This window comes from Musa acuminata, chromosome BXJ3-9, assembly GCF_036884655.1.
Source record: "Musa acuminata AAA Group cultivar baxijiao chromosome BXJ3-9, Cavendish_Baxijiao_AAA, whole genome shotgun sequence".
Taxonomy (NCBI): Eukaryota; Viridiplantae; Streptophyta; class Magnoliopsida; order Zingiberales; family Musaceae; genus Musa; species Musa acuminata.
The window spans coordinates 5,855,777-5,881,449 of record NC_088357.1 but is presented as its reverse complement, the minus strand read 5'-3'; the positions used below and the strand labels follow the sequence as shown (position 1 = coordinate 5,881,449).

The 25,673-nt window shown below is 40.0% G+C and overlaps 3 protein-coding genes and 2 pseudogenes across 5 annotated transcripts; 1 reads left to right on the top strand and 4 right to left on the bottom strand.

Moving 5' to 3' along the window:
• Nucleotides 1–4,216: 4,216 nt before the first annotated feature.
• On the bottom strand, nt 4,217–7,147 carry LOC135649190 (probable monogalactosyldiacylglycerol synthase 3, chloroplastic). The gene is made up of 8 exons (XM_065167358.1): nt 6,649–7,147; nt 6,194–6,366; nt 5,699–5,860; nt 5,482–5,623; nt 5,176–5,400; nt 5,031–5,093; nt 4,871–4,945; nt 4,217–4,799 (listed from the first exon to the last, which is right to left on the bottom strand). Exons 1-8 carry the CDS (start codon nt 6,979–6,981, stop codon nt 4,539–4,541), a joined length of 1,434 nt encoding a protein of 477 aa, XP_065023430.1. The 5' UTR covers nt 6,982–7,147; the 3' UTR covers nt 4,217–4,538.
• A 2,171-nt stretch (nt 7,148–9,318) lies between these two features.
• On the bottom strand, nt 9,319–10,460 carry LOC135648545 (arogenate dehydrogenase 2, chloroplastic-like; annotated as a pseudogene).
• Nucleotides 10,461–10,691: 231 nt separating this feature from the next.
• On the bottom strand, nt 10,692–14,886 carry LOC135648544 (uncharacterized). 3 transcript variants are annotated; one of them, XM_065166315.1, is made up of 9 exons: nt 14,601–14,886; nt 13,974–14,155; nt 13,705–13,886; nt 13,316–13,600; nt 13,130–13,188; nt 13,014–13,050; nt 12,800–12,871; nt 11,418–11,739; nt 10,692–11,243 (listed from the first exon to the last, which is right to left on the bottom strand). In XM_065166315.1, the coding sequence occupies exons 1-9, from the start codon at nt 14,839–14,841 to the stop codon at nt 10,893–10,895; spliced, it is 1,731 nt and encodes a 576-aa protein (XP_065022387.1). In that variant the 5' UTR covers nt 14,842–14,886; the 3' UTR covers nt 10,692–10,892. The 3 variants fall into 3 exon arrangements, with proteins under 3 accessions (XP_065022387.1, XP_065022388.1, XP_065022386.1); XM_065166316.1 differs by having other exon boundaries at nt 13,974–14,180; nt 14,601–14,885; XM_065166314.1 differs by having other exon boundaries at nt 13,974–14,161; nt 14,601–14,885.
• Nucleotides 14,887–16,940: 2,054 nt separating this feature from the next.
• LOC135648514 (small ribosomal subunit protein uS17-like) lies at nt 16,941–19,935 on the bottom strand (annotated as a pseudogene).
• A 4,133-nt stretch (nt 19,936–24,068) lies between these two features.
• LOC103997386 (uncharacterized) lies at nt 24,069–25,247 on the top strand. The gene is made up of 5 exons (XM_065166270.1): nt 24,069–24,240; nt 24,314–24,366; nt 24,465–24,525; nt 24,861–24,904; nt 24,977–25,247. Exons 1-5 carry the CDS (start codon nt 24,174–24,176, stop codon nt 25,109–25,111), a joined length of 360 nt encoding a protein of 119 aa, XP_065022342.1. The 5' UTR covers nt 24,069–24,173; the 3' UTR covers nt 25,112–25,247.
• The last annotated feature ends 426 nt before the right edge of the window (nt 25,248–25,673 follow it).

Sequence of the window (25,673 nt, the reverse complement as noted above, 5' to 3'; positions counted from 1 at the left end):
GTTTTCCGCCTTTCGAGGATGGACGGCACAGCGAGACAGCGCGGCTTGGGGTGGTGGAGACGCTCAACTCAACAAGCGCACCTCAGAACGTGGGGTCCACAATGCGCAGGTTCTGACGCTGAGGTAGGACTTCGAGCGGTGACCGTTTGGGGATCGAAATTGTACGTGTTGTCTTAATAATTAATAAAGCGGCTTTGCCCGTTAATTCCCAGACAGCTGTCTCGATAATTCATCCTATTTAAATCATAAATATTGGGATCGGAATTCAAAATTAATTTCATATTAACTATAAAAATGTTGAGCAAATTATTTTTTAAAAAATTCCTTATTTTTATTTTTTTTCCTATTAGCTTATCTTTTTTTCATTTATTTCTATAGAATTTTTTTTATTTTTTAAAAAATAAAATTATGATCTCAATCACAACCTATTACCATGGTCGTCTTACTTATATATATGTGCTCTCACCTTTTTCACCTCTAAGCACAAAGTTAATATTATGAGCGGATGCGATGATAAACGACGATGAGGGTAAAGGTGTACACGCAAGGATAACAACGACGGCGAGAATGATGATAATGAGTATGGGAGTGCATACGCAATGATAGTAATGAGAGCACATGAGCGAGGAAACCGATGAGAGAACACAAGCAAAGATGGTGATGAGGACACACAGGTGATAATAACGATGATAATGAGGATACACGAGAGATGCACTATGGAGGCGACAAACGAGCAATTATTTTTTTTTTAGGAAATAAGGGGCTATCGGAATAAATGGAAAAGGATGTTACTTTAGAAAAAAGTAAAAATAAAATGCTTTTTAGAATTTGTCCAAAAATATTTATATTATATTATCAATGATTGAGTACATATTTTTTCAAATAATTTTATACATAGTTGGCTAAACAATCATTACTCGTCCTAATCATCAGATCGAACGAGTCAATGCCAATCAAATCAAATGATCGGAGTGGGGAGGAATGGATAGGGCAATCTGATTCTTCTCCTCCCCCCGAATTTGTCACCTGCATCGTAGCCCTCTTGCGAGGAAAGAAAGGGCACGAAGGCAATAACGGGTTTGACAAGGGCTATTGGGTCCATGGAGGCAATGACAATCCTTGCACGAGGTGAGGCGCACAAGGGTGGAGTTCCTCGTATCCCCTCCTTCCTCGCGTAAGAGTTGTAAGCGACATATTCGACGGGGCAAAGAGAAGGGAAAGAAGAGGTGAGGGGGGGTAGCATAGGTTCGTGGCGGCTCTTGCACCCCCTCCTTTCACGCACATCTGTTACGAGCGAGCATGACGAGGGTAACGTATGCGACGGGTCCAATAAAGATAGAGGTAAAATAGTTATTTGTAAAAAAAAATACTATGTGAGATTTTTTTTGCACTGCATAAAATTTTTAAATGTTGAAGCTGTTTTTTTGGGATTCGCCCTTTCTTATATTCAATCATGCGACATTTATTTTTCTTGAGAAATTTATATATGTCCATGCAAAATAATAAAATATCAAAATTATTCTTTCAAACCATCAAATATAAAGTAAAAAAAATTGATAAACTATTTTCATGGAACTTATCGTTTGTTTTTTCAGATTACAATTTAAATTATTCATTTGTCCTTTTCAAATACGCTCTTCAAAACCAATCCGCCATTCACGAGAATTACTTTCCAATAATATTATACAACTCAGTCTTTATGAACTTGCAATAGTAGTCTGCATACGTTCGTTCATCAACCATCTTATCTTTCATAGTTGCTTCGACAACACGTATAAGGCTAACAGTAGACTCATCTTTTGTTTGCAGGTATAGTTTATGATGTCGCACGACTATAATCGATCGAGATTGCGAATGAGCTCAGCATGCAGGAGGAGAACACTATTGGCTGCGTCCATATGCGGATTGATTCTAAACTCTATCATGGCCGATGTTCTCATCAAGCATGCGACGTTGGCTTGATGAATTTTGACCAACGTTCGGAAAACACGCATGGTTTGCTCGTGCCACCGAATCGTTTTGTTTTCGGCGATAGCAAAATCAATTAGGTGCATCACATCGGATTGGGCTTCTAATTGCGTCCAATTCAGCCACCTGCCTCCATAATTCATCCTATGTAAATCATAAATATTGCAAAATTAATTGCATATTAACTTAGTGGATAAAAATATTGAGCAAATTCTCCAAGGAAAAAACCTCCTATTTTTTATTTTTTTTTCTCGATTAAGGCTCCCTTTTCTAGTTATTCTTGTAAAAATATATATTTTTTTAATTTTTTTAAATATAAAATTATCTTTAACCTCTTTATCAATCGATTTCACCCTACCTTGCATGCACTCTCACTCTTGTCGCCTCCGAGCATGGAGCTAACATTAGGAGTAGAGGCAATGACTGCGACCATGAGGGTGAGAGTGCATGATTGAAAACAATGATGAGAGTGATTAACACGGGATTGCTTAATTTGTTACAATATGCTCATATAGACCTTGCTGATGCTATAGTATATTTTTCATCGTGCATCATAGTTTTTAACTCGGTATACTTAATTATGACAGCTCATGAGCATATTCCATACACAAAGATATAGTTGTCTTAAGGTGCTTGTCTTCGTAACCAAGGAATACATTAAAGAAGTTGGTTACTAGCTATAAAACACTTAATTTCGAAATTCTCTATGTATGAAGGGTTGTTTCATGCACTAGTACTTATTTTGGTGTTTAGGGGTTAGAAAAAAATTTAGAAACCGAGGATATTGGCATAAGCTCTCTTGGAGTGCTTTTTTAAACTCTGTATCTCTTGGATGCGTCCTTGAGTGGTGAGTCTTTTGCTTTCAGTTCTATATCATTGTTTATTATCCTTATGGTAGTGATCTTTATATATCCCTTTATGATTTTAAACTTGCTGGTGAGCTATTTTTTTTTTCGTTTTTATCAAAATTGCTTTGTGAGTTCGTTTCTTTTCTATCTGGAAAACTCATTCTAACAAATACGATTGTAATGTCGACTTTTCTTGTGAATTTGTTCGTTTTCTATCAAAAAAATTGTGTCATCAGTTTTTCTTTCAAAACCTATTATACTTTACCCTCTAATTTTGTATCACATCGGTATTAGTGATGGTGTAAGGTAAAGGCATCGGTGAGTACACACCGATTAAGACGACAATAAGAACACACAGACAATGATGATGACACAAACACACGATTAAATACGACGACGAGAGTTAAAACGTACAATCGAGGTGATGGCCAGAGTAGAAGCAATTTCTTCTTTTAGGAAATAAGGAGCTGCAGGAATAACTAAAAAATAGAGTGTTAATCAAGAAAAAGCGAAAAAAAAAGGGGTTATTTTTAGAATAGTTAAATAGTCCAAGGCCTTCTCTAGGTTGGCAGCAAGAAAGACAGAAAGCACATCTGGGCGATGCGTCGCCTACGAAATCTACGAGTACACGAAGGAGAGGGAGACCGAAAGGGGCAAAGCACCACAGAGCAGCAAACATCTAAACAAGTAGATAAGATGTGCTGCCGGAAAGGACTTCTGAAGTCTTCGCTTTATTACCAACTTCGACGAGATAAAAAAAAGACTTGATTCTAAGTCAACCGCGATTTACTATGTCGAATAGAAGAAGAAGAAGAAGAACAAAAGTAAAAATGACTAGCTACGTAGTACAGGAAGGAGAAGAATTGTTCGCATATAAAAGAAATCTGTACTTCATTTTAGGACTTCATCTAAGAGAGATTTTAATGTGAAAAATGAAAGACTTCATCAGCTCCCCTAATTAACTTCAACTATATCACTGCTCTTAAGTCATCCACATCTACTGGTCATAGTATGAAAAATTTTTATTCAGTCAAATCATACTCATTCAAATCATCTTCTTTTATTTGAATTTATTATCACATTAGAATTTGAGTAATCCGAACCAAATTAGAAACTAATAAAGTATGATATAAGAAAACCTTTACAATGTATTCATCGCACAGATCGTTCAATTGAACTTCCCATGGAATTGGGTTTATCAATGAGTGCCAATATGGTTATGTTCTCTGCACCCACAAATTTGACCGGAAGGATTTGTGGAGTTCTATTTGACTGTGTAATTGAATGTGGAATAAGATTACATCTATACACTGTGGAGCATAACAAAGATCACAAAGGTGGATTCCTTTGTTGCAAAGCCGCCTGGCAACAAATCCAACTCACTAATACACCTTAATAAGTTGAGAACAATTTGACTTGAGCAAAAGTTCAGCTGCCTCACTATACATAAAAATAATCAAACAAGCAATGTTATACTAAATGTCTCACATATAATTTACCTCTAGAAATGTAGAAGAAGAAACGAATACCATAGACACCAATTAGAACAACAGAAGAGGACTTGTCCTAAACCACTAAAAGCTGCACACAGTGTGATCTTTGTCCTAAACCAACGGGAAATGAAGCCATCTTAAAGGCCAAAGAATGTCAATGGTGTCTGTACACTAAACAGATGTTGGAATTTGGAAGGCATTGAGTTAGATTTGCACAAATGATCACCTGTTATATTGGCTGTAAAAAAGATGAAGTCAGGGAATCAGAGATTTGAGACAAAGGCCCCTGCTGTTGTGCCAGCTCATGGATATCCTTCACTATGTCGAAAACTGCATCAGGTTGTGCCAATTTGAGGGCATTTTGTGACATTTTCTTCAGCTCCTCTGATTCGGGGCCGAACCATTGAGCGACGAGGCTCGCTGTTTGTTTCGAGCTTTTGGAGAACACCCCAGCTCCATTGTTAACCACATAAGGGACATTGCCAACCTCCTGCAAAGCAGAACAGTATGTTAAATAGTCGCAAGTTATACTCTGATCAACATTGATATTGAACAACAAACCTGTCCAGGAATGAAGTCATTTAGGATAATAGGAAGTCCCCTTATCAAAGCCTCAGCAATTGTACCAGGTCCAGCCTGATAACACACCAAACATTATTCCGGAACATGAATTCGGAACAAGTCATGTATGACAGATGCAAAACCAAGAAGAGAATCATACCTTTGTTATAATGCAATCACAAGCTCCCATCCATTTCTCCATTTGCGTGACAAATCCCTTTATCTGTCATCACCAATTAATTATAAGTGGATGGTAGAAAATACTAAATCTGGATCCCTCCTTGGATCTTTAAGAATTTTGGTACCTTCACAGGGATCTTCCACTGAATGGTCTGTAATGTGGAGCTTAGAGTTTGGTTACGGCCACAAACGACGACAAGCTGCCCAATTGGTTTGCTGAGCTCCTTGTCAAAGAGTGATTCACCAAGGGCCCTTGCTGTCTTCTTAACTGGACCCATTCCCTCACCTCCTCCCATGAGTAAGACCGCAGGAAGTTTCGGATCCATCTCAAGCTCCTTCCTCAGGTCTTCCTGTCAGGGAATAATAACAAAGGCATCTAAACTAACTCTCAGGAGAAAACTTACAGGGTGTAGAGAGATCTGGGGACAAACCTTAACAAGAACAGCACGACAGAAGGAAGGTCTGATGGGCAAACCAAACACACGGATCTGTGATGGTTTTAGCCCATCCACTGAAGCTCTCGTTGCTACTTCCTCAGAGGGGCAATAGCATCTGTTGACGCCGGTTCGGAACCTGAATCAGGTGCCATTCCTGCATCAATTATTAACGTATGGTGATATGAATTCCATTACATGTAGTTGAACGCACCATGTCGGGTGGCAGGTGTTGAGGTCCGTGATTACGGTAACAAAAACAACTCGTTTCTGAAGGTTTTGCCATTTCAGTACCCATAAAGGGATGTGCTGCATGAGAGGATGAACGCTGATGATGATATCAGGCTTGTACTTCTTCAGTCCGGCCTCCACCTTTCTTCATTCATAAGCAAATCCTGAGTTAGTATGGCAACCATTTTTCTCTAATGCAAGAAAGCCTTCTTCCGAAAGTGACATCCTAATTAATTAACTGAAGTCCAACATCAGCAGAAGCTCAAATCCCACAAGCAAAAAATTGGAGAACAATGACAAGAATCAATATCTAAGCAATGAATGATGCAACGAGATATGAGAATCGGGCCCAGACGTATACTTGTATGCAACTGATTGATTTGTGGTAAACATGAAAGGTGTTTTCAGGTGGCTGCAGTTGTTTCTGCGTCATCAGAACCCATGAAAGAAAAGGAGAGGACACGGCAACAGTTCTTACTTGGCGTAGAAGGCTGCGATGGCAGCAAGGTAGAAGTTATGGACCCAACGAGGAGAGGTGCTGTGAAAGGCCACTTTCCACAGCTGTACATGCTTCACCATGAATTTGTACGACCTCTCCATGTCGTTCAGAGGCCATCCCGCATGCTCCATAAACAAATCTTTCACGAACACCTGCAGATGAAGAGGGGAAAGATAGATTCATAATACTGAGGTTGACGATTCCTTGAGATCGTATGTTAGTAGGAAAACATTTAATCAGACAAGAAATGACATTTAGTAGGAAAACATTGAGGTCGCAATCGCAAGAACATAGGCAACAACAGATCTGGCTAAAAGTGAGACCTTTGGTAAAGACCCGTTCACCTAATCGAAGAAGGAGGCATCTTTCAGCGGAAGGGGAGATCGAGGAAAGGGGAGAAACCACAAACCACCAAGAAGGAAAGCGAGTAATACCCTGTACTCATCGCCGAATTCGATACGGAAGGCCTCACGAATGGCCTCCGCGGAAGCCCGGTGACCCCCGCCTGTGTCGCTCATCAGGATGAGTACGTTCTTGGTCCGATCGGCCCCGATCTGGGCCAGCTCCATGGTGCCCTCCTCCTCCTCCCAAAAACCGGTGTCACCGTCGTCCCCGACAGCCGCGGCGCCGCCCCTGTCGCCGCCGCCGCCCCACGAGAGGCTCTTCCTCGTCCGCCGCCGCTGCTGCTGCTGGGCCTGGTTGCTCATCACGCTCTGGATCACCAGCTCACGTATGGACCGCCGCGCCGGCGCCACCGACGCCGCCATGGCTCCTCGCGCCTCCGCCCTTCTTCCGCCGACACTTTGAAGCTCTTCAGAGGTAGGGAGGCGAACAGACGAGAGGAACACGAAAGCAGGGTGACGTTTGTATAACGTGGTATGTTTGGAACAACGGTTGGGAATGGGAAAGAGAGAGAGAGAGAGAGAGAGTCGAAGAAGCCAAGCTGGCACAGCGGTCGTCAACAGTTGTAATATGCATATATTTTTTGACAGTTGTAATGGGTCCGAGTGAGGAGTGACGGGAGATTCTGCGAATGATTCTGAGAATTTAGCAGTTAATTAATGGGGTAACGTATGTGGGGAAATATTATAAACAACCCCTTGACATTTTCTGATTTATGAAGAAATCCTTCCTTCCACTTGACCATGTTTCTGCATTTGTTTTTAATAAAGGACTTATACTCTTCCATTTTGAGAATAATTTTTATTTTTGAAACCTTAGGAAACTATTATCATTAAGATTATTTGCAACTATGATTTTTAAAGAAATTTATTAATATAATTATTGACTTACTAATGATTATACAATCTAATTAACTTAAGATTAAAAATATAATTAGATTTTAGTTAATGTCATTATCAGCCAATAGAAAAGTAATTTTGATAGGACAAACTTTTTTAATTATCAAAAATGCTCTCGTCCATATATAATAGTAAAATCGTCTAGCGATCTAGTCATTATAGAATAATAAGTTTCGTTCATCTTTTTATCGTTTATCTATCGATAATAGTGTTCGTGTTAAAAATACTAAAAGAAAGAGAATGAGAATTAGTTCTTTCTTATATATTTATAATGTCACTTCCTATATCGATGATATATTGCTTTACGATGTTTGAGGTATGATGTTCGGCTTTATAATGTATGTATAATTTATTTTAATTTATGATATTTAATTATTTAAATCATAGTATTACTTTTTTATTATAATATTATTTCTTATCGCTACATAGATCTATTCACTTTTGAATCAAAAAAATTATTTATTAAATGAGGATTGTGTACAATCTGTCCGTAAAATATATATGTGAAAGTCACAATCGCTAGAATTAGAAACCAAAGGTAAACTTACTATTGTTAGAATTAGTAATCTAAGAATAATCATCATCGATTAGGATATCAACCAAAAAAGGTAGGGAATATTTTCCCATCCTTGTATTATCTTTTATTCTCCATCTCCATCTAATTTCTCATTTAGATGAGGTGGGGCGAGGAACTCATGATTTTTTCATATTCTCTTAATTAATTTATATATTTTTTTTATTTTTTAAAATAAAATTATTATTAAAATATTTGCGTTGACTCTAAATGGGGGCATACATGAAATCCTTATCTTATTATGGTCTCTTTTATGTAATTTGGGAATCGTTTGTGGTCAAAACGAGAATTGGCACTTGTAGAGGGGTCCAAACGCAATTTGGTCATGTCGCTTTCAGTTACAGGTGGCAGTCAGGTCATCCAGCCAACAGAACAGTTTTATTCTGTTGCTTTCATATCTTTCTGATGGACGGCGTAGCGGCCGATCCGGCCGATTCCTTAACCCGGACTTAGGGTTTCGCTTCTTCCCATTACCTCCGTGTGGGCCCCAGGCGATGCATCTGCCATTCTCATCCACGTGTCACGTTTGTGAGGTACACGTATGGGGTGAGAACGCGCTTGGGCCCGTGTTTTCTCACTCAGTCCACGAAGTCAAAATAACACGAACTCGAGTCGCAATTGCTTAGCGACGAAGGTGTCGTATCCGTAACCGCTCACACGTGCAGCGACCGCCGTGCTGTGTTAGGCTGTCTCGATGGACCACGATTAGTTGGAGGGATTCCCTGGTAATAATAATGTATGAGATATAGTGGCCATCACGGATCCCAACAATCACACCTAATTGCCACCCGGTTGGTTCCATACTAACAGTCATCCGTGATGCAACTGATACGGAGTGATTCTTGGGATTATGAGGTGTCCCACATCACCTTAATTTATCATTCCCACTGCATTATCGAAACATTGTTAGCGATGTTAATGGCAAAAATATCGTTTTCGATATTTCGATCTGTACAAAGATCATGATCGGATGGAGTTTAGTAATTAACCTTAATTATCTTGACGTACTGATAGAGATTAAACCTTAATTGGAACGAATATTTCATGTATCAAATATCAAATTAGTTATCATGATAATATTCCTGATTATTTTATGTTAATATATCTGGCTTCGTACGCACCAGTCTTCTTCAATTGCCTGGCTGCATCCATCTCTACGGTCGTACGAAGGAGGTTTGCCGTGAGGGCTCGTGTTCCTATGCCATTGAATGTCGATGGCAGTGGCTGATGAACGACGACAACCTGAGCTGTAATCGTACATGTCGGGTACGGTCGTCCCATTGTCGCGTTAAGAAAGATGGCAGGCTACGCTCCCCAGCTTGCAGAAGGATACGGGAAGGTTGAGCCCGAGAAAGCTGAAGCTATTCGCTTGGCTCCACTGCAACCCACCGTATGATATTTATTGTATCAACCTTCTTACATTCGGAATGGATTCATCGCACCAAATTATTCGTTAGGATAATTGATAGCGATTTCAGATGAATTCTAAGACTTTTTTATTTTATTAATTGAATCGGATTTAGTTTTTGTTCTCTAGTTTTACGCAATAGACTCGTTTGCTTCTGAGTTCTCAAATAGCTGCTTCATGAGCATTCCATGTAAGCGCCCAAATAGCTCCTTCTTCATGGCGTGCAAGGCCACGTCCAGCTTCTCGATCAGCTCGGTGGGGGGGTTGTTGTATATGAAGAGCCCATTGTAGAGCTCGCAGCTATCGCTGCAGGTGTTCTGTACCAGATTTAGCAGCGTTTCGTGACCTTTCGTGTTGATGGGCGTGGATTTAGCAGCGTTTCGACGCCGTCTTCGGAGTCGCCGATCCGGACTCTGTCGTAGACGAAAGGGAGGCCGGCCCAGCCGTGCTTGCCGCTCTCGGGGCCGAACATGGGATGCGTGCAAAGGATGTCAAAGTGCCGCGGCGGGCGCTGCAGAAAGAGGTTCCTCGGGAACTCCTTGACGGAGAGGACGTCAACAAAAAGCGTGCTGCGGTGAAAGCGTGGAGACAAGGACCACGTCCAGGTGCTGCTTGCAGAGTTCATGCTGGTCATCGAAGAATACAACGCCGAGAGAGCGGGCGGTGGCGGAGTGGTCGGTGCGCGAGTCGGCGAGCAACTCATGACCTTGGGCAGTGAAAGTGCGGCCAAGGAACTGGCCGAAGTTGCCGAAGCCAACGATAGCGATTTTGAGCTTGGTGCAGCGGTCGAGGAGCTTCAGCGGCTTCGCCTCGACATCCACCACCGGGTCAACGTCCCGGGCTTGGATGGACATGGCGGAACGGCGAATAGGGACGGCGATTGCACCATCGAGGAGGTGGCGGTGCACATGTAACCAAAAGAGTGTTTGTTGTTTTGCGTCAGTGAAGGAAAATATTCTTTGTTCATATGAATGGGTTTTACACTTTGCATATGAGTGTGAATAAAGCTAGGATTGTTCCATGGCACGACGAACCTGTTTAGCGAATTGCTCTTTGAATTTAGCAAAAGGATAGCCTACTGCATCAAAACTGAGTGCCTGCTTTCTTCAACTTGCTTCATGGACTATTTCAATAGTTCGACACATATTGCTCTAGCAGATCCGACCAACAGATGTTGCAGACTAAAAAGCGCGATCGACCAAAGCATCACTAATTCTATACAAACTAAGATGTACATTTATTATGTACAGCTTGAAAATGTTTGGACAGCTAGAAGTTGCATCGTATGATTTACACCGTGAATCTTAATCAACTACGTATATCATTACAGATACACTCAAATTAGTATGAGAACTTTATAATCATAAGGCTGTCGAAAACTCAAGGCTCCTTTTATTACGGGTAGAACCGCTTGTTAAACTTGCGACGGCTCCTCTCCCTGGCATAAATCACCCAGAAAACCAACGATAACATCACTGCAGCCGATACCATCACAAGACCAATGTAGACCAATTTGCTGTTCTGCTCAAGGCCAGGGCAATTGTTCTTGTGTATTGCAGTAAAGGTTTCTCGGACAAAACTGCAGTCTTCCAGTCCCGTGAGGAACGGCACATAGTAATATAATCCTCGGCTCACAGTTACATCTGCCATCATTTGGTTATAGATACTTGGAGTAACACGTCCGATGGTTGTACATACTTCGGACCCAGAGACAACAGCGGTTTGGCAAACGTATCCTTTCCATACCTGCAATGTAAAAGAAAGAATTTACATATCCAATTAGTTTTTCATATGGAATGTAACTACTACAAGTTAACAGTGACTGATACTAAAATTCCTTCTATATTTTTTCCTTCTTCCTTTGGGATAAAGTTTTCTGTGCTTCAAAATGATTAGGCTCTGCTATGATTGTTACTTTACCTGTGAGGCGTTGTTGAAATCCACTTCTCCAGAAATGCAAGTGCGGTTACTCAAGTCAGGTGTGTATGGATTGCAGAGTGTAGGCATCGGTGGACCAGACTGATTATAATACAGAGGCACCGACGGAGGGAAGTTCCTGTTGGAAATATTGACGATCACGTTGTTAACAACGCTAACTAGCTGGAAGGTAACTTCCCTGCTTCGATACAAAGACTCATTGGCAGTGGCAGCATCAACACAAGGAAGAATATCATCTAGAGTTGTATGTGCATGAGGATGGTCAACCCATTCACTCATTGCGACACATGTGTCAGCCACCACACTGGTAAAATCATAGAGAATGAAGCAATTAGTCACATAAAGCATATTAGGTGATGAGGATAGTCCAATATTCATATAGAACAGGGTGTGACATATTTGATAGTCCTATGGTCAAAAGGAGCTTTAAGCTCAAAAGATCAAAAAAACAAGCCATAACTAGTACAGAAAGCAAACGGTAACACCTGATGAGATATGAAATGAGGCCTACATTATATGTTTCATATTTTAATGCTAATGTTGCGACTCGACTCGTTGTTACCAATTGACTCGATAAACTTAAACCATTGGCCCAAAATGCTTGAGTCCAAATTAATAATAGTGCTCACGTCAAGCCTTGATAACCAATTTAGTAATAGTCCTCTCTCAATTCCCATGTGAGACTAAACTGGAGATGCTGCACATAAGGTCTAGCTCAATGGTGGCTCCATTTCGCCACATGTGTTCGGCCCTTAATAGGGTAAACCCTTTCCTACTGAAGCACTTCATCAGCCCCTCTTCATACTTGATGTCATTTGTCGTGATTCAACTCAATGAAATAATGGACTCTGTTTACTTGATGAACATGAACTAGTGGTCCAAAATACTTGAACACAAATCAATAAACCAATTGAATTTTTCTCTCATTTCCTATTTGGAACTTAACTAGGGAGGGGTGTTACACCAATGATGACTCCAAAGTGCAATCGGTTGTTATGGCTTATGCAATCAGCAATATGATAAGAAATTGTTTATAAGTGTCAAATAAGGTGCATGCACAAAGCAAAAGTGAAAGGTTGCATCCATATGTGGTTTCACAAATGAGTAAAAAAATTAAAAAGAAAAGAATTAGATAACAAAGTTGCTTTCTGTCATACATAACAAGTTCTTATGTGATACTTTCTGCAGCGAAAGTCATTTATTGGAGAATAGATGAATCATTCAACTGTCCCAGTTGTTAATGCTATGATGTCGCATAATGCTCCATCCAACAAGAAAAGAGGAAGTTCAACATCACATTATTCTAATTAAAATGAACAAACTTTGCGGGTGTAGTAATCTAGTATAGTTATAGTAGAACTTACTTGTGTAAAATAAGAAAAACACCACACAAGATAAATGTGCCCGTCACTAGAATCCACCCAATAACCACCAAACTGCATACATTATCAGCAGAGAAGTAGATGAGAAAATTTGACTTTGGAATCAGGAAGTAACTATTAAAAGAGTATCCAAAAACTTTGCAGATAAGGGATTGAACAAGAGAGAAGTGACTGAAGGTGACATTATCTCACATACATGGAGACAAGCAACTGTAGTCCCAGTGCAGAGAATACTGCATGATAAAACACACTAAGATCAGCAAGTTGGCAAAACAAAATTCTTAAGATTTTGTTCCGAGTTTAGATGCTTACAGAGCCCAAGGAATGCCAAAAGGAGCATGACAGCAGCAACAATGATCAAATCCAATCTCCTGCAGGGCACAAAAATAAAGCAAAGTGAAAATGCATTACAAAATGAATCAAAATATGTAGTCTTTCCCAACTACAAGCTCCACAATATGAAATTTACAATTCAAATACAGAAGGCAATTATCATACACGCTATCTAGTACACGGCTTATCTTCCTAGAATTGTCCGATGTCTGACTGGCAAGATTATTTGCTGAAGAGTTGACCTTTGCTTCAAGGGCATCAATTTCACCCTGGACATTAGTTGGAAGGAAGACTTGGTCGACTTTAACCTTTTTAGCTTCAGCCAAAGTCTCTGAGAAGTTCCTAAGGTTGTCCACGGTGAAGTTCGCCTGACCCACAACATAGTCCAGAGTTTTGTAAGTGCTGCTATGGAACTTCCCCTGACCTAGGTACAGAACCACGCATCCGACGCTGAGTAGATTTCAAAATTCAGTTTAAGAACTTCCAGGTCATGACAAACAACTCATATCACAATGCAACAATCAGAAAGCAAGAGAAAAAGAATGTCTTCCTACATTGCGGCACATGTGAATAGCATCAGCAGAATAAGCGAAAGGGCGTAGGCCGTGCGAGAATATGAGTAAGTCCGCCGGCGGCAACAGAAGTAACAGCAACAAATAAGTAACGAGGCCAACCCAAAACCCAGGAACCATGCCAAGGCGATGGCGAACAGGGGAGCAGCCGTAAAACCCACAGACTGCCATCAGAAACAAAGTAAATATAGGATTCAGTAACCATTAAGCAGCTGAAGGAGAACAGGTATAAGAGAAGCTAAAGGGCTTACAGCCCAGTAGTGTTTTTCACTGATGTTCCAACCACCGGTGTAACGCTTGAATCCATTTAAAGGATCTTTTCTGTGTGTCCTCGCCGCAGCCAGGATGAAGGAGCTATTATCCACTGTAAGATCGCCGGGAGGTGGCACCTCGGCAACAAATCTCCTTGGTAGAACCAAGCCGTCTTGAAGCCCTGCACCTATTCGAACCACTCGCATCTTTAACACACAAAAACGCTTGTCAAACAAAAAAAGACAGATTTTTTTGAATGGCGTCTTAAATACTAACTTCAAAAAAAGAAAAAAAATTACATAAAAATCATCTCTTTTCTTCCTGTGCAAAAAGAGGGGGATTCTGCAGAACACAACAAGCTACTCCTAAACGAACCATGTTCTCTGGATGCGTAACACACAAATATATACTTTCCAATGGACTCTTGAACGCTGACAAGGAAAAAGTAATCTGTTCAAAAAGAATAAAAAGGGGCGCAAAGAGGGGGATTCTGCAGAAGATAACCCATTATTTCAGCATAAAAAAGAGGGCACATGCACAACAAATCTTCTCCTTGAGAACAGCGGTATCGCTGCAATAAAATTCAGCACCGTGCTGGGAAAACGAGATCGCAAAGAATATAATACCTGGTAAGGACGTTTTCTTGATCTCAAGAAAAGGGTGGCAGATCGAGTGAGGAAGGAAAAGGAGGACGACGATAGGGGACAGGAGGAGAGAAGCTGGAAATCTAGAGAATGCCATGGTCATCGGAGCTCGGTCACTCCCTTCCAGGGTGCTCGAAGTGTGGGATTTTATGCAGGAATTCCTTCCCTTTCGAGCTCTTCCTGTTCGATTCTTTCCAGGGAGGTGGAAATTGGAAGGAAACATACTTCATACAAAAGATCATATGCAGCAACACCGCTCGTGGCTTTCCCCTTTAATTACGGAACACCCGTCACTCATAAGCGTTTCATGTTACATATCTGCCACCAGACTGTCCTCAAAACATCATATTTGCCACTGTTCTCGTCTTATGCGCCAAAGTTTGTGCATAGGATATCATGCATTGATCTTTCTCTTTCTATATCCACTTCTCTCATTTTATTTCTTATTTTTCTTCTTATGCATGAGATATCGTTCCCGGCAATAAAAGAAAGATATTACCAACAGTTGAGACAAAATTTAGGTAAAGTTTTCACAAAGGCAACATAGTGTTGATCAACATTATATTAGGAAAAAAAAACAAGTGATGTGATAGTAGTGATCGAAGGAGTCAGCATTGGAGATGTGACAGCAGTATATTCTCTTCACGACATATCTTGTCATATGTTGAGACACCTAAATCTTCCGAAGAAGCCATTTCATCGTCACTCAACAAGTCGACAGGAGTAGGATGGCACAGCTGAGTGCCGAATCCAACGGAATAAGACATCTATTTTGCCACATTGTGGATTTAATTTAATATAAAGAGAAATCTATGGCGTGATGATCTAAGATAAGGTCGAGCCAGTTTGCCACCAACAATTGTCTCTTCCTATTGCGTGATCTCGAAAGCTACAACCGTGCTTTTATTTTGTATTTGTTTGAGTGGTCTCTTGTCATCTTGGATTTCATAGCAATGAAAGATCTCAGGCAAAAATCCCATCGCATCTTTCTTCCCAAGATTTTGGCATAATGTAAGTATATTTATAGCGCGTATTCACTCTGTCTTTCCTTCTTTTTCTGTGAGTATATTTAGACAACCAATGATAGATGTTTCCTTGCTTGAATGATATATTAGTTCATACTACTTCAGCAATTGATTTGATCGAGATTTATAATGAAATCGATGATACCAATGATCTTTTCTTTATAGCGAATAATTCAGAAACGCACTAACTCAAAAGGGTATTATTGTCACTAAATCACAAAGAAAACGACAGAGATTTTGTTCCTTCCGCTCCCGAGAAGGGTCTTCCGGGAAATATGATCTGGTTTGGATTTGGTTTGCTGGAGACGGCGATAGAGCAGCGCGAAAACGACGAAGGATTCGGGATCCTCGGTACTCCACCACATATAAGCCATCTCTTCGCCTTCGTTTCCGTTGGTGGACAATGCGAGACCGGCCGTTGAAACCAGTCAGCTCTTGGCCACCTCCAATGGCTAATCCATGATTCCCACACAGCGGATCCAAACGCGGGAAGCCAAGCCAAGCGAATCCGATACCAGGGGAAACGGGCACTTCCATGTGGGTCCCTGCGGCTTGTGTACGGCATTCGTGGGCCCGCCGCTTTGTCGCCACGTTAATCGGTGAGGTTCCGGAAAAGGAGTTGCAGCAGCTTGTACCCGATCCGGGGCAACTAGACACGTTGCAGGCCGCGATTCACGTTTCGCAAAACACGTGACACGAAACGATCCGCGCTGCAGCGGCGCGGCACGTGGCGATATCTATGTGGCATTTGTAGGTTTCTTCGTGAAGTTTGCCGACAGCCGAACCGCCACGCATTGTCGATGACGTATATCGGATACCACTCTACGATTTGCAACTGAAAAGCGCACGCTTATTATTTCCCCAATCCCAAACAAGGTAGGGAGGAGGGCTCCAAAAAGAATAGATTAATACACTTAGATTCGGGTTGGACGATGTGCTCAGCCACGTTGGTGGTTCTCACCCACCAAATCCAAATGTGGCCAAGAAATTAAAGTGGGTGATCATTTGAAACGGTGGGCTTTGTTTTACCATCTTATGAATGATTATTAAACATTTGGTTGGGACTATCGATCTAATGAATGAATAATGGAGGAGCTTTTGTGGGATTCATCGACTTACGAGTAGGCATGTCGATCTGACCAAAGCCTTTTAAATTTAATGTTCATAAAGACTATATAATGTTTCTAGGTTACACATATGTAAAGCACTTATCATGACAACAGGGACCTGAAATATACAGACGTATAATATTTAGCATTACAACGAAAACAAACTGATACCAACTTATACTATCCCGTATCAATAAAGATATATTGTCATCCCGTAATGAAATTTCAAAATTTCTTAGAAAACCACTGAACCAACTTCACATACATATTTAAATGTCCTGTACTCTGAATGTTCATCAGATAAGTTTCCTCACTCTTTTAAGTAGTTCAACAACAAAAACTTGATGTCATAACAATTATGAAACACTTAATAAGAGGATATTCCAAAACTCCGCTAATTTGATAAAGTTTGTTCCTCAATGGTATATCTCTTTCTAATTAAAACTTCCAACTGCCAGTATCTTATTTTTCAAGCCTTATCCTCATACAGCTGCAATAGCTTTTTTGCTGCCTCCGCTTGTTGACCCAGCTGGTATAACTTTCAAAACATTGAACCTCACAGTCTTTGCCAATAGCCTATACAAAATTAATAATCATCACTTCATTGAGTGTTGTAAGAACAAGCAGCATTGACTATCATAATATTTTTACCAGGCCAATGCAACCGGTTAAAAAAAGCATCTTATTTTCTTCATACAAAAATATATTTTCGGTGTTTGATCATTATCTTTCTTGCCTTATGTGGGTTGACAGGATGTAGGATCACAGCATACAAGTTTTAAGAATGTACTTCAAAGATTCTGTAATTCCTTATATTTTGGATCTTGGCAACAGTGTAAGAAAAGATGACCTACCTGCACTGGCCTATGATAACATGGTCTCCTTCCTTAACGCGGAAGCAGGGCGAGATGTGTGCTGGTATATTAGAGTGTCTCTTCTCATACCTAGAAAAAAATGAAAATAATTAAAATAGGAATTTATTTGGAAAAAGAAAACAGAGAGCCAACAAGTATTGCTTGCCTTTGATATTTCTTCACATAATAAAGGTAGTTTCTGCGTATGATTATGGTTCGGTTCATGTTGGCACTATGGCATGTGCCTGCTAAGATGCGACCCCTAATTGACACATTCCGTGAATGGGCATTTCTTATCAATGTAAGTACCTGCAAGTACATGTCTTAATGTTCTGTTTTTCTGTTATATGTAGAATACTAGGCAAACAATAGAATCCTCCAAGGAAAAACACATCAAACAAATGTATTGATCAAACTGTTTATGTAGGTACCAAAATAGTATGAAGATAATTTACTTTTGACTTTTTTTCTAATATAAAAAAAGTAACTGAAGCAGAATGTTTTGCACTTTAGTCCCCTTAATTTTGTTAATGTGTACAACTCCCTTAATTGTAGTTATTCATAGTACCTCCATTCTTATTATCCTGTGCATAGCAATACCTCAAGTTAAATTTGGTGAGGAAGTTCTGAGAAAATAACAAGAAAGCCTACTCCCAAAAAGTCAACAAAAATCTGAAGACCCTTGCCAACAACAGATCTCATTAGGAGAGCCAAAAACGAAAGAGAGTAGAAAGGGGAGCAAGAGGATTTGGCTAAAAAATAAGAAAAAACCCTTAATATAAACGCAAGTTGGACTTGTGTTGCCAGAAGTAGAAAAGATTTTCCATTCCTAAAGTGAAACTGAATATAGCTACAGAGAATTGGACAGAGAGATTAAAGTGCAAAATAGGGGCAAGATTAGGAATATGATATAAACAAGAATCGAGGAATTTATTTGAAAAACAAAATACGAGATGCATATTTGCGGGGCTTTTAGAAACCCAACTAACTCATTCAATGTATGTGGATCTCAAACTACTCAGAAGAAAATTGTATTTATTTTTATTTTTGATAGTATGGACCTCATAAAAGATGAAAAGGAAACAGTTATCTATGAGACACTAGGCAACAACCACTAAATAGAAGCTAATACTAACATGTACTGATCGCTCTACATAAAATACTCAGTGACCAATATCTATAACATTGAATCTACGACATACAAAGGGCCTCACCAAAAATATATTGACCTCTACCAAAGTAGAAGGCCAGACCTTTATTTTAAACTTGGTATTTAAATTTTATTAATCATAACCTTTTGACAAGCTTAGTATTGCAGTACCCAATGTAGCCCATAATGCACATAACTTAAGCACCTACTTTGTATTTGTGATGAACCAAATGACCAAATAGCATTTTCGATCATCAAGCAATCGAAACTAGAAATAGTCGCATGACAAAGAAGATTTTGGTCGTTACCAAACTTGTTCAGCCCCAAAATAATAATTAGAAAAGACCAAAAGGATTCAATTTAAAATGGACAAATTCCTTAGAAAAGCCTCTCTTTTCCCCCTTTTCCCGCGGAGTGGCCCCCTTACCGAATTTCCCTCGGACCGTCAAACACAGTAATTCCTATAAAATGGTAACCAAGATGTTTTGCACATTTGAATAATTTATTTTAGAGCTTTGTCGTATGAATTCAGACCAAGATAAAGAAAACAAGCCTGACAGCTCTAAATCAAAGCAACGAGAAAAGTAGATTTTAGACCTTCAATGGCTTCTCTGGGTGTCTTGAATCCTAGCCCAATGCTCTTCCAGAATTATTATATTAACACCATTTGAAAATATACTCAAAGATTAAGTAACTCCAACGACTCGGCCGTCTTACCAAAGGAATACCTTTGATTGCTTTAGAAAAGCCTTCTCCGTCTGCATAACGGTATGACACAAAATCAAAAGAAGTCAGTATAGCAAAAAGAAAATGGAAAATAACTGACTAATTAACTATGGGACAATTGGAGAGAAGGGGAAAGTAGACATTGTTTAACCGCAAGAAATCTTAGGGAAACAAACACAAAGCCTCACAGCGCACAAATATTGCTATCGGCGTTCCAAACACACCACAGCCAGACAGTGTACTTCAGAAGAAACTCTCACCAAAAAACAAAAACCTTCTAATCAAACAGAACCCTTTCAAATGGTCCTGAGGAATCTGCGACCGTGCTGGGTCACGGAAGAGCCCAAAGCGACAGTGGATCGGCAGACTTCGAATCTAAGAGGAAAAAAATTCCCAAAAAATCGGGAGAAAGGGAGTCATTCGAACGAGAAGCAATCCAACCTGTTCCGCCATGACCGATCGAGCGTAGGAGATAGGCAATAGGCCTTCTAACGCGGCGGCGACGAGGCGATTGAGGAGAACGAGACGGTTTGCTGGGTCACAGAAGAGCCCTTATGAGAATACCTGTTGGGATTTATGAGACATGACTTGCCAAACGGGTCCATCCGTCTTACCCGAACTCGTACCCGGGCTTGGTTTCGAATCGGATCCGGGTCGCGACCTGAAACCCGCCACAGATTAAGTAACAATGTGCGTTCAGCATTGTTGGTCGATGCTTTGGGAATATGGATATAATCAACATACTGACGTGGATTTTTAAGTAAACATATTTTTACTGTTAGAAGGGGTCTAAATGGATATTATTATGTTTCCGATTAATATAAATAAATATCTAATTTAGTTTAAGATATTTATTTTTTTAGAATAATTTATGCTCTTGTTATATTTTTAAGTTTTTTCTTAAATTAATATATATATATATATATATATATATATATATATATATGACCCTCACACATTAATTCGAATCTAAGACCTATTAATTATGCAATAAAACACTAATAAGCTCAAATGTCTCAATAAAAATTTATTTACTTTTAAGTTAGTTATAATCATGTGACAAAAAAGACACATCTAGTTATAATAGAGTTTTGCACTTCGCAAAACCTTTTTTGGCTAGAAAAATTCAAAGTATACATTATTAATAATATTTTTAAAAAATAATAATAAGAGATAGGGGCATAGCTTAACAAAGCCCAAGGAAGCATAATAGAAGTCTTCGACCTTGGTTCTTCCATATTTTTCATAACATGTATATGTTAAAACTATCAGACTTGAGATTTGAGATATAATGGATTCCATTATGTTCATCTACATAACATCTAAAAAATATAAATAAACAACAATATATATTTGATCACATATATTCTCTATTCGAAAAATTTGTCATGCAAAATCTAAACATGAATCAACATTATATATATATATATATATATATTGACTGAGTCAGGTCAGCTTGAACTCGAGAGGAGAGACATTCGATGAATCTATATAGTAGTCCTACAAGATGGTTGATACAATATCGAGATATCAAAGATAGTTTTGTGGTGGTATTTGAGTCGTTTCTGAGTGTCCGATATGTCCCAATGTTAGACCAAGGTGGAATCCAATTCCTCAATGGGTTCCCATATAAAGGTCAATATTGGAAGGAATTTTCTGACTCGACTTCTCTAATACTCAAGTTAGTTAGCGTGAAAGATTTTTGAAAAGAGGTTTGACTTTTAGGTGAACATCGACGGTCTATTTATATACCTAACCAATCGAAGAGATTCTTTGTAATGGTCTCGATGTCCTCTTGATATTTTATCCATAAGGACGATAGACCCAAATGAACTCTTATGGGCTTTTATCCATAAAGACCGATAAAGGGGCGATAGACCCAAATAACCTCTCATGTAGTGCAATCTACGGAGACTGACATGATCGATTTAAATGATTTCTCATGGATTATTATCCATAGGAGCCGATAGATTATAATCTCCCCATGTCATCGTCTAGTGGGCGAAGAGGAGATGACTTGATTATTTTCTTTTATGTCAGTGTCTTTATGAAATCCAATTGGTGGACGAGGATTAATCCTTAAAATATTTTTTTATAACTGAGATTTTAATATAATCATTGAAATTTTATTGTACATCATAAAATTAGTTAGATAGGTGAGAAATTATAACTGCCTTTCCTTATTATTGTCTTTATCCTGTGATGACACACCACCATTTGTTTTGTCGATGATAAACAGTAAGTAGCGTTGCTGTGTTTTGTGATCAAAAGACGCAGAAACATGAGTCGATATCATTGAATCGGACATGAACATCCAAGATCAAACATGCCCCCGACAAGCATGTTTTCCGCTGCTTCAAATCTATTCGTCTCTTGGCATTTGGTTCACCGTTGAAGAAACCGTGTGTTCAAATTTCTAAAGATTGTTACTTTGTCTGCTTGGATGGTACATCCATCCCATCTTCAACTTGATAGTGAGACTATCAAATGAAAACAATCTTGTTAGCCATTTGAATGACACACTGTTTCCGTAGATCGCTTTGTTTTTGCAACGTATTTATCTTGGAAAGCTGAAGAGCATGACATGGATCAGCAAGCTGTTTCTCACCATATCATGTAGTCCTTAACGTATGCTACGATCCATTCCTGAGAGGAAGACAGGGATTTGAACACTCCCATGCACGTACACATGGAAACTTGTAACTCATGGAGGGAACACCAACCGAAGCCATCTAAAAGCAAAAGCATACTCGGACACTGGAGCACAAGGTGTCCGAATGACATCGAAGACTTGTTTCGAGCATGCCCAAGACATCGGAACTCGGGCGTGGGAGCTCTTGAAACCTTTTTGGGACTTTCACGGTCGAGTAGTACTTGGTTGCAAGGAGATAGCTAGGGATGAAGGATCTCGAAAGGAGAATCTTTGACTCCATGCATGCACACGAGGAGGAGATGGACGGCACGGTGAGATGAAAGCCCATATTTCCATCCTCAAAAGCCTGGCATGTCGGCAGATTCGGACAGGCAAATCCCTTCATCCAGTCCTTTCGTTCTCGGAGAGCAAGAGGGCTTGTCTCGCAGAGAAAACCCATCATAATCTTGTTGTTGTCGGCAAGATAGTTACATTATGGTTCTTAATTTTAGGTATAAAACATGGATATGTTCCGCTGAAATGTAATTTTAGATGATTTCTTGTTCGAGTTAATTTCAGATAATTCTAAATCTTGTTGTGACTTTTTAATCATGAAATAGTTCATGAAATGTCTCCATTCACAACATTATATTGTGCCCCATAGAATTATGTTGGCGATTGATGTACCTTTGAGGAAAATATATAATTTTGTAGCATTTATTTCACTCAAAAAAGTATAATAAGTGTAGAAATTCTGCGGCATTTGGGTAAGTATGATTCAATAGATGGAGGAAACAATTACTGTTCCTAATAGGAAAACCTTAAAGGATCTTATTAGAAACTATAGATGAAAACTCAAATACTTTTGATTTAATTCATCATATATTTTCTCTAAAGAGTGACAAGAGATCCATATAATCAATTCGAGATAATTGGGTGTATGGCTTCGCTGAGTAATCAAACTCCTGACATCCGGGAAAAGAACCTTCATATACTAACCATTAACCTGGATGATAGATTGATTGATCGATCGTAGCCCAAAGATGATTGAGCTTATTTTGTTATATTATAATGTGATTCATTAAGATGAAGGAAGAGGAAAGAATGGCTGTCATTGTATCGTAAGAGGAGCTGCAATTTTCCATCCCCAACATGGTCGCCACCACCGCTGTCTCGGTGCCACCCAAAGCACAGACATGCATCGTGACCATCCTCTGAACACGTGGCGCCTCTCCTGCACCTCCATCCTCCCTTCCGGGGCCCCTCCTCGATATGGACACCGGCGTGGCCTCCTCCCCCACCACCTCTTCATCTCTCCTTTCATACTTCACACAATAAAACCAGTGGTTGACCTCTCGCTCTTCCTCGTTCCCACCGTATCCAAGATATGGAACCATTGGGAACCTCCGCTGGGCATGTACTAACTAAATGTTCAAGCATAAGATCCAGTGCTTGAAACCAAGTTTGCCCACCTAACAAGGAGCAGGAGGTAATTAAAATCTTGATCCAAGGTTTTGTAGATCTTCCTCATTAAATTAAATTCGTGGGTGCACCATCTTTTCAGATTAAAGCGTACGTGACAGTATGTTGCAGAATCTTATGACATTATGTAGCAAGTACATGTTTTGATTTCATGTAATGTGGAATAGCAAACCAGTTGCTCTTATGAACAGTGTCTAAGAGACCTTGTGATCTGACTAGTAAAAGCATGTTTGTAATAAGAAGACCAAACATGAACAAGGTCCAAATATTTGGGGAACATCCTTCCTCAATGAGTGACAGTTACAACATAGAATAAGATAACATGGCATAAACCAGAATTGTCAGTCACAATAATTTATTTGCCGAGACATATCTTGGATTTTGGACTTTCAAACATCTATAGTCCGTGGTATGGAACAGTGATGATCAGGTCCAATAGCTTATATATATATATTAGCACTGTCAGAAAGGTTTGCACACTCATTCCTTGCCATTTTCTCTCCTTCCACATCTTGCATAGAGGAGGTGAAACACATCTCTCCTATCGTAGTCTTTCTAGGATTAGAAGCTCCTTCCAATGAAGCCTATCGTGTCAGTGATGTTTCTCCTTTTTCTGGTTCTCCTCGCAGCTAACAGGACTACAGGTACCTTCAAGGCCTTATCGCTGATCATTTAAATCCATAAGGTATTCGTTTTTGATTTGTTCCTCTCGTTCAGGGATCAGATTGTTGGAAGAAGAATCAGTGGCTTCCTTACGCAACCAACTGCATGTCAGTAGATAGCTTCTTGATAGTACTGCGTCTACAGTGGCCACACTTGTTGGTTTCTTCCGGGTCACTAATACTGTTGTACTGCATGCTGATACCAGGAAGAAAAGAGCTTGATGAAAGAAGGAGCGCTTCTACGTGGATGCCATGGGGATTGTTCAGGTAGTGTGAAGGAGAGGAGATCCATAAGCAATGTTAGAGAAGTCCATCAAAGGCTTCCAGGGTTTCATGAAGATTACCTTGGACCTAGGAATCACATGCCTGAGCACCATTGAAATTATTCTTCATGCACGCTCTTCCACAAATCTTCTCGCTTTCCTTTTGTTTTCTGTATTTGAACGTCATAAAAGAAGCTTGACCATAAACATGTAGTTTTATTTTCTGATGAAAATAAGTTTTTTCCGAGAGAACACTGTAAAATAGTTGTGTCTTTCTGATGAAGTCCGTGGACAGACTTCATGACTCTGAGATAGGTTCTTCCTTATCTGTTGATGCAGGAAAGACTAGGAAACTCATGACCGATGCGATGGCCACTTCCAAGGTTGGTGTTCTAGTTAGCATCGAACAGTAGATCCTGCATCCTCTTTGCTCATCATCTCATGGCCATTCACAGAACGATACCGGAAGCCAAGACGACCTCCACAAGGCCCCGCCTGTTTCAAGGCAACCTCAGACCTACCCGGACGTCGTAGACATAGCAGGAATGGACTACTCTCCTGCCAACAGGAAGCCTCCGATCCACAACTGAAGTGCTACTACCAACCAGCTTAGGAGGAGAGAGCAGTAGAGATATTGGACAGCATTGCAGGAAATGCTGCAGGTTTCTTGGATTAGGTCCGGTGCCTCTAAGTAGATACTACCAAAAATGAATGTATCATCTTTATTTTTGTCAGCTTCATGATTGAGCTTTTGATCATCACATTCGCCAACAGTGACTGGATGTCATACATGCATGCATTGTGGGAGAGACAGGGATGGGGAAGATTTTTGTCCCATGTGTGTGTCCTTCAAAGACTGACAACCACTTAATGAGACATTATGTCCTTTAGAGGAGAGGATGTATTATATCAGGCACTTGATGTAAGGTTGGTTCACGAGGCTAGCTGAGACAGACGTGCTTCTCTCTCTTGATTGCATTGGGTTGGATGGACTCTCTGGAGTGTGGGCTCATGTGTTCTCCACCTGCTTAACTTCTCCTCTGTTCAGAGGGTGTGGGTTATGGCATGGTAGTGTTTGAGGATGGAATGCCAGAGCAAGAAAACTGGAGCAAAAGGATACGAGTGCAAGCAGTAGGAATGCGTCATGATGGG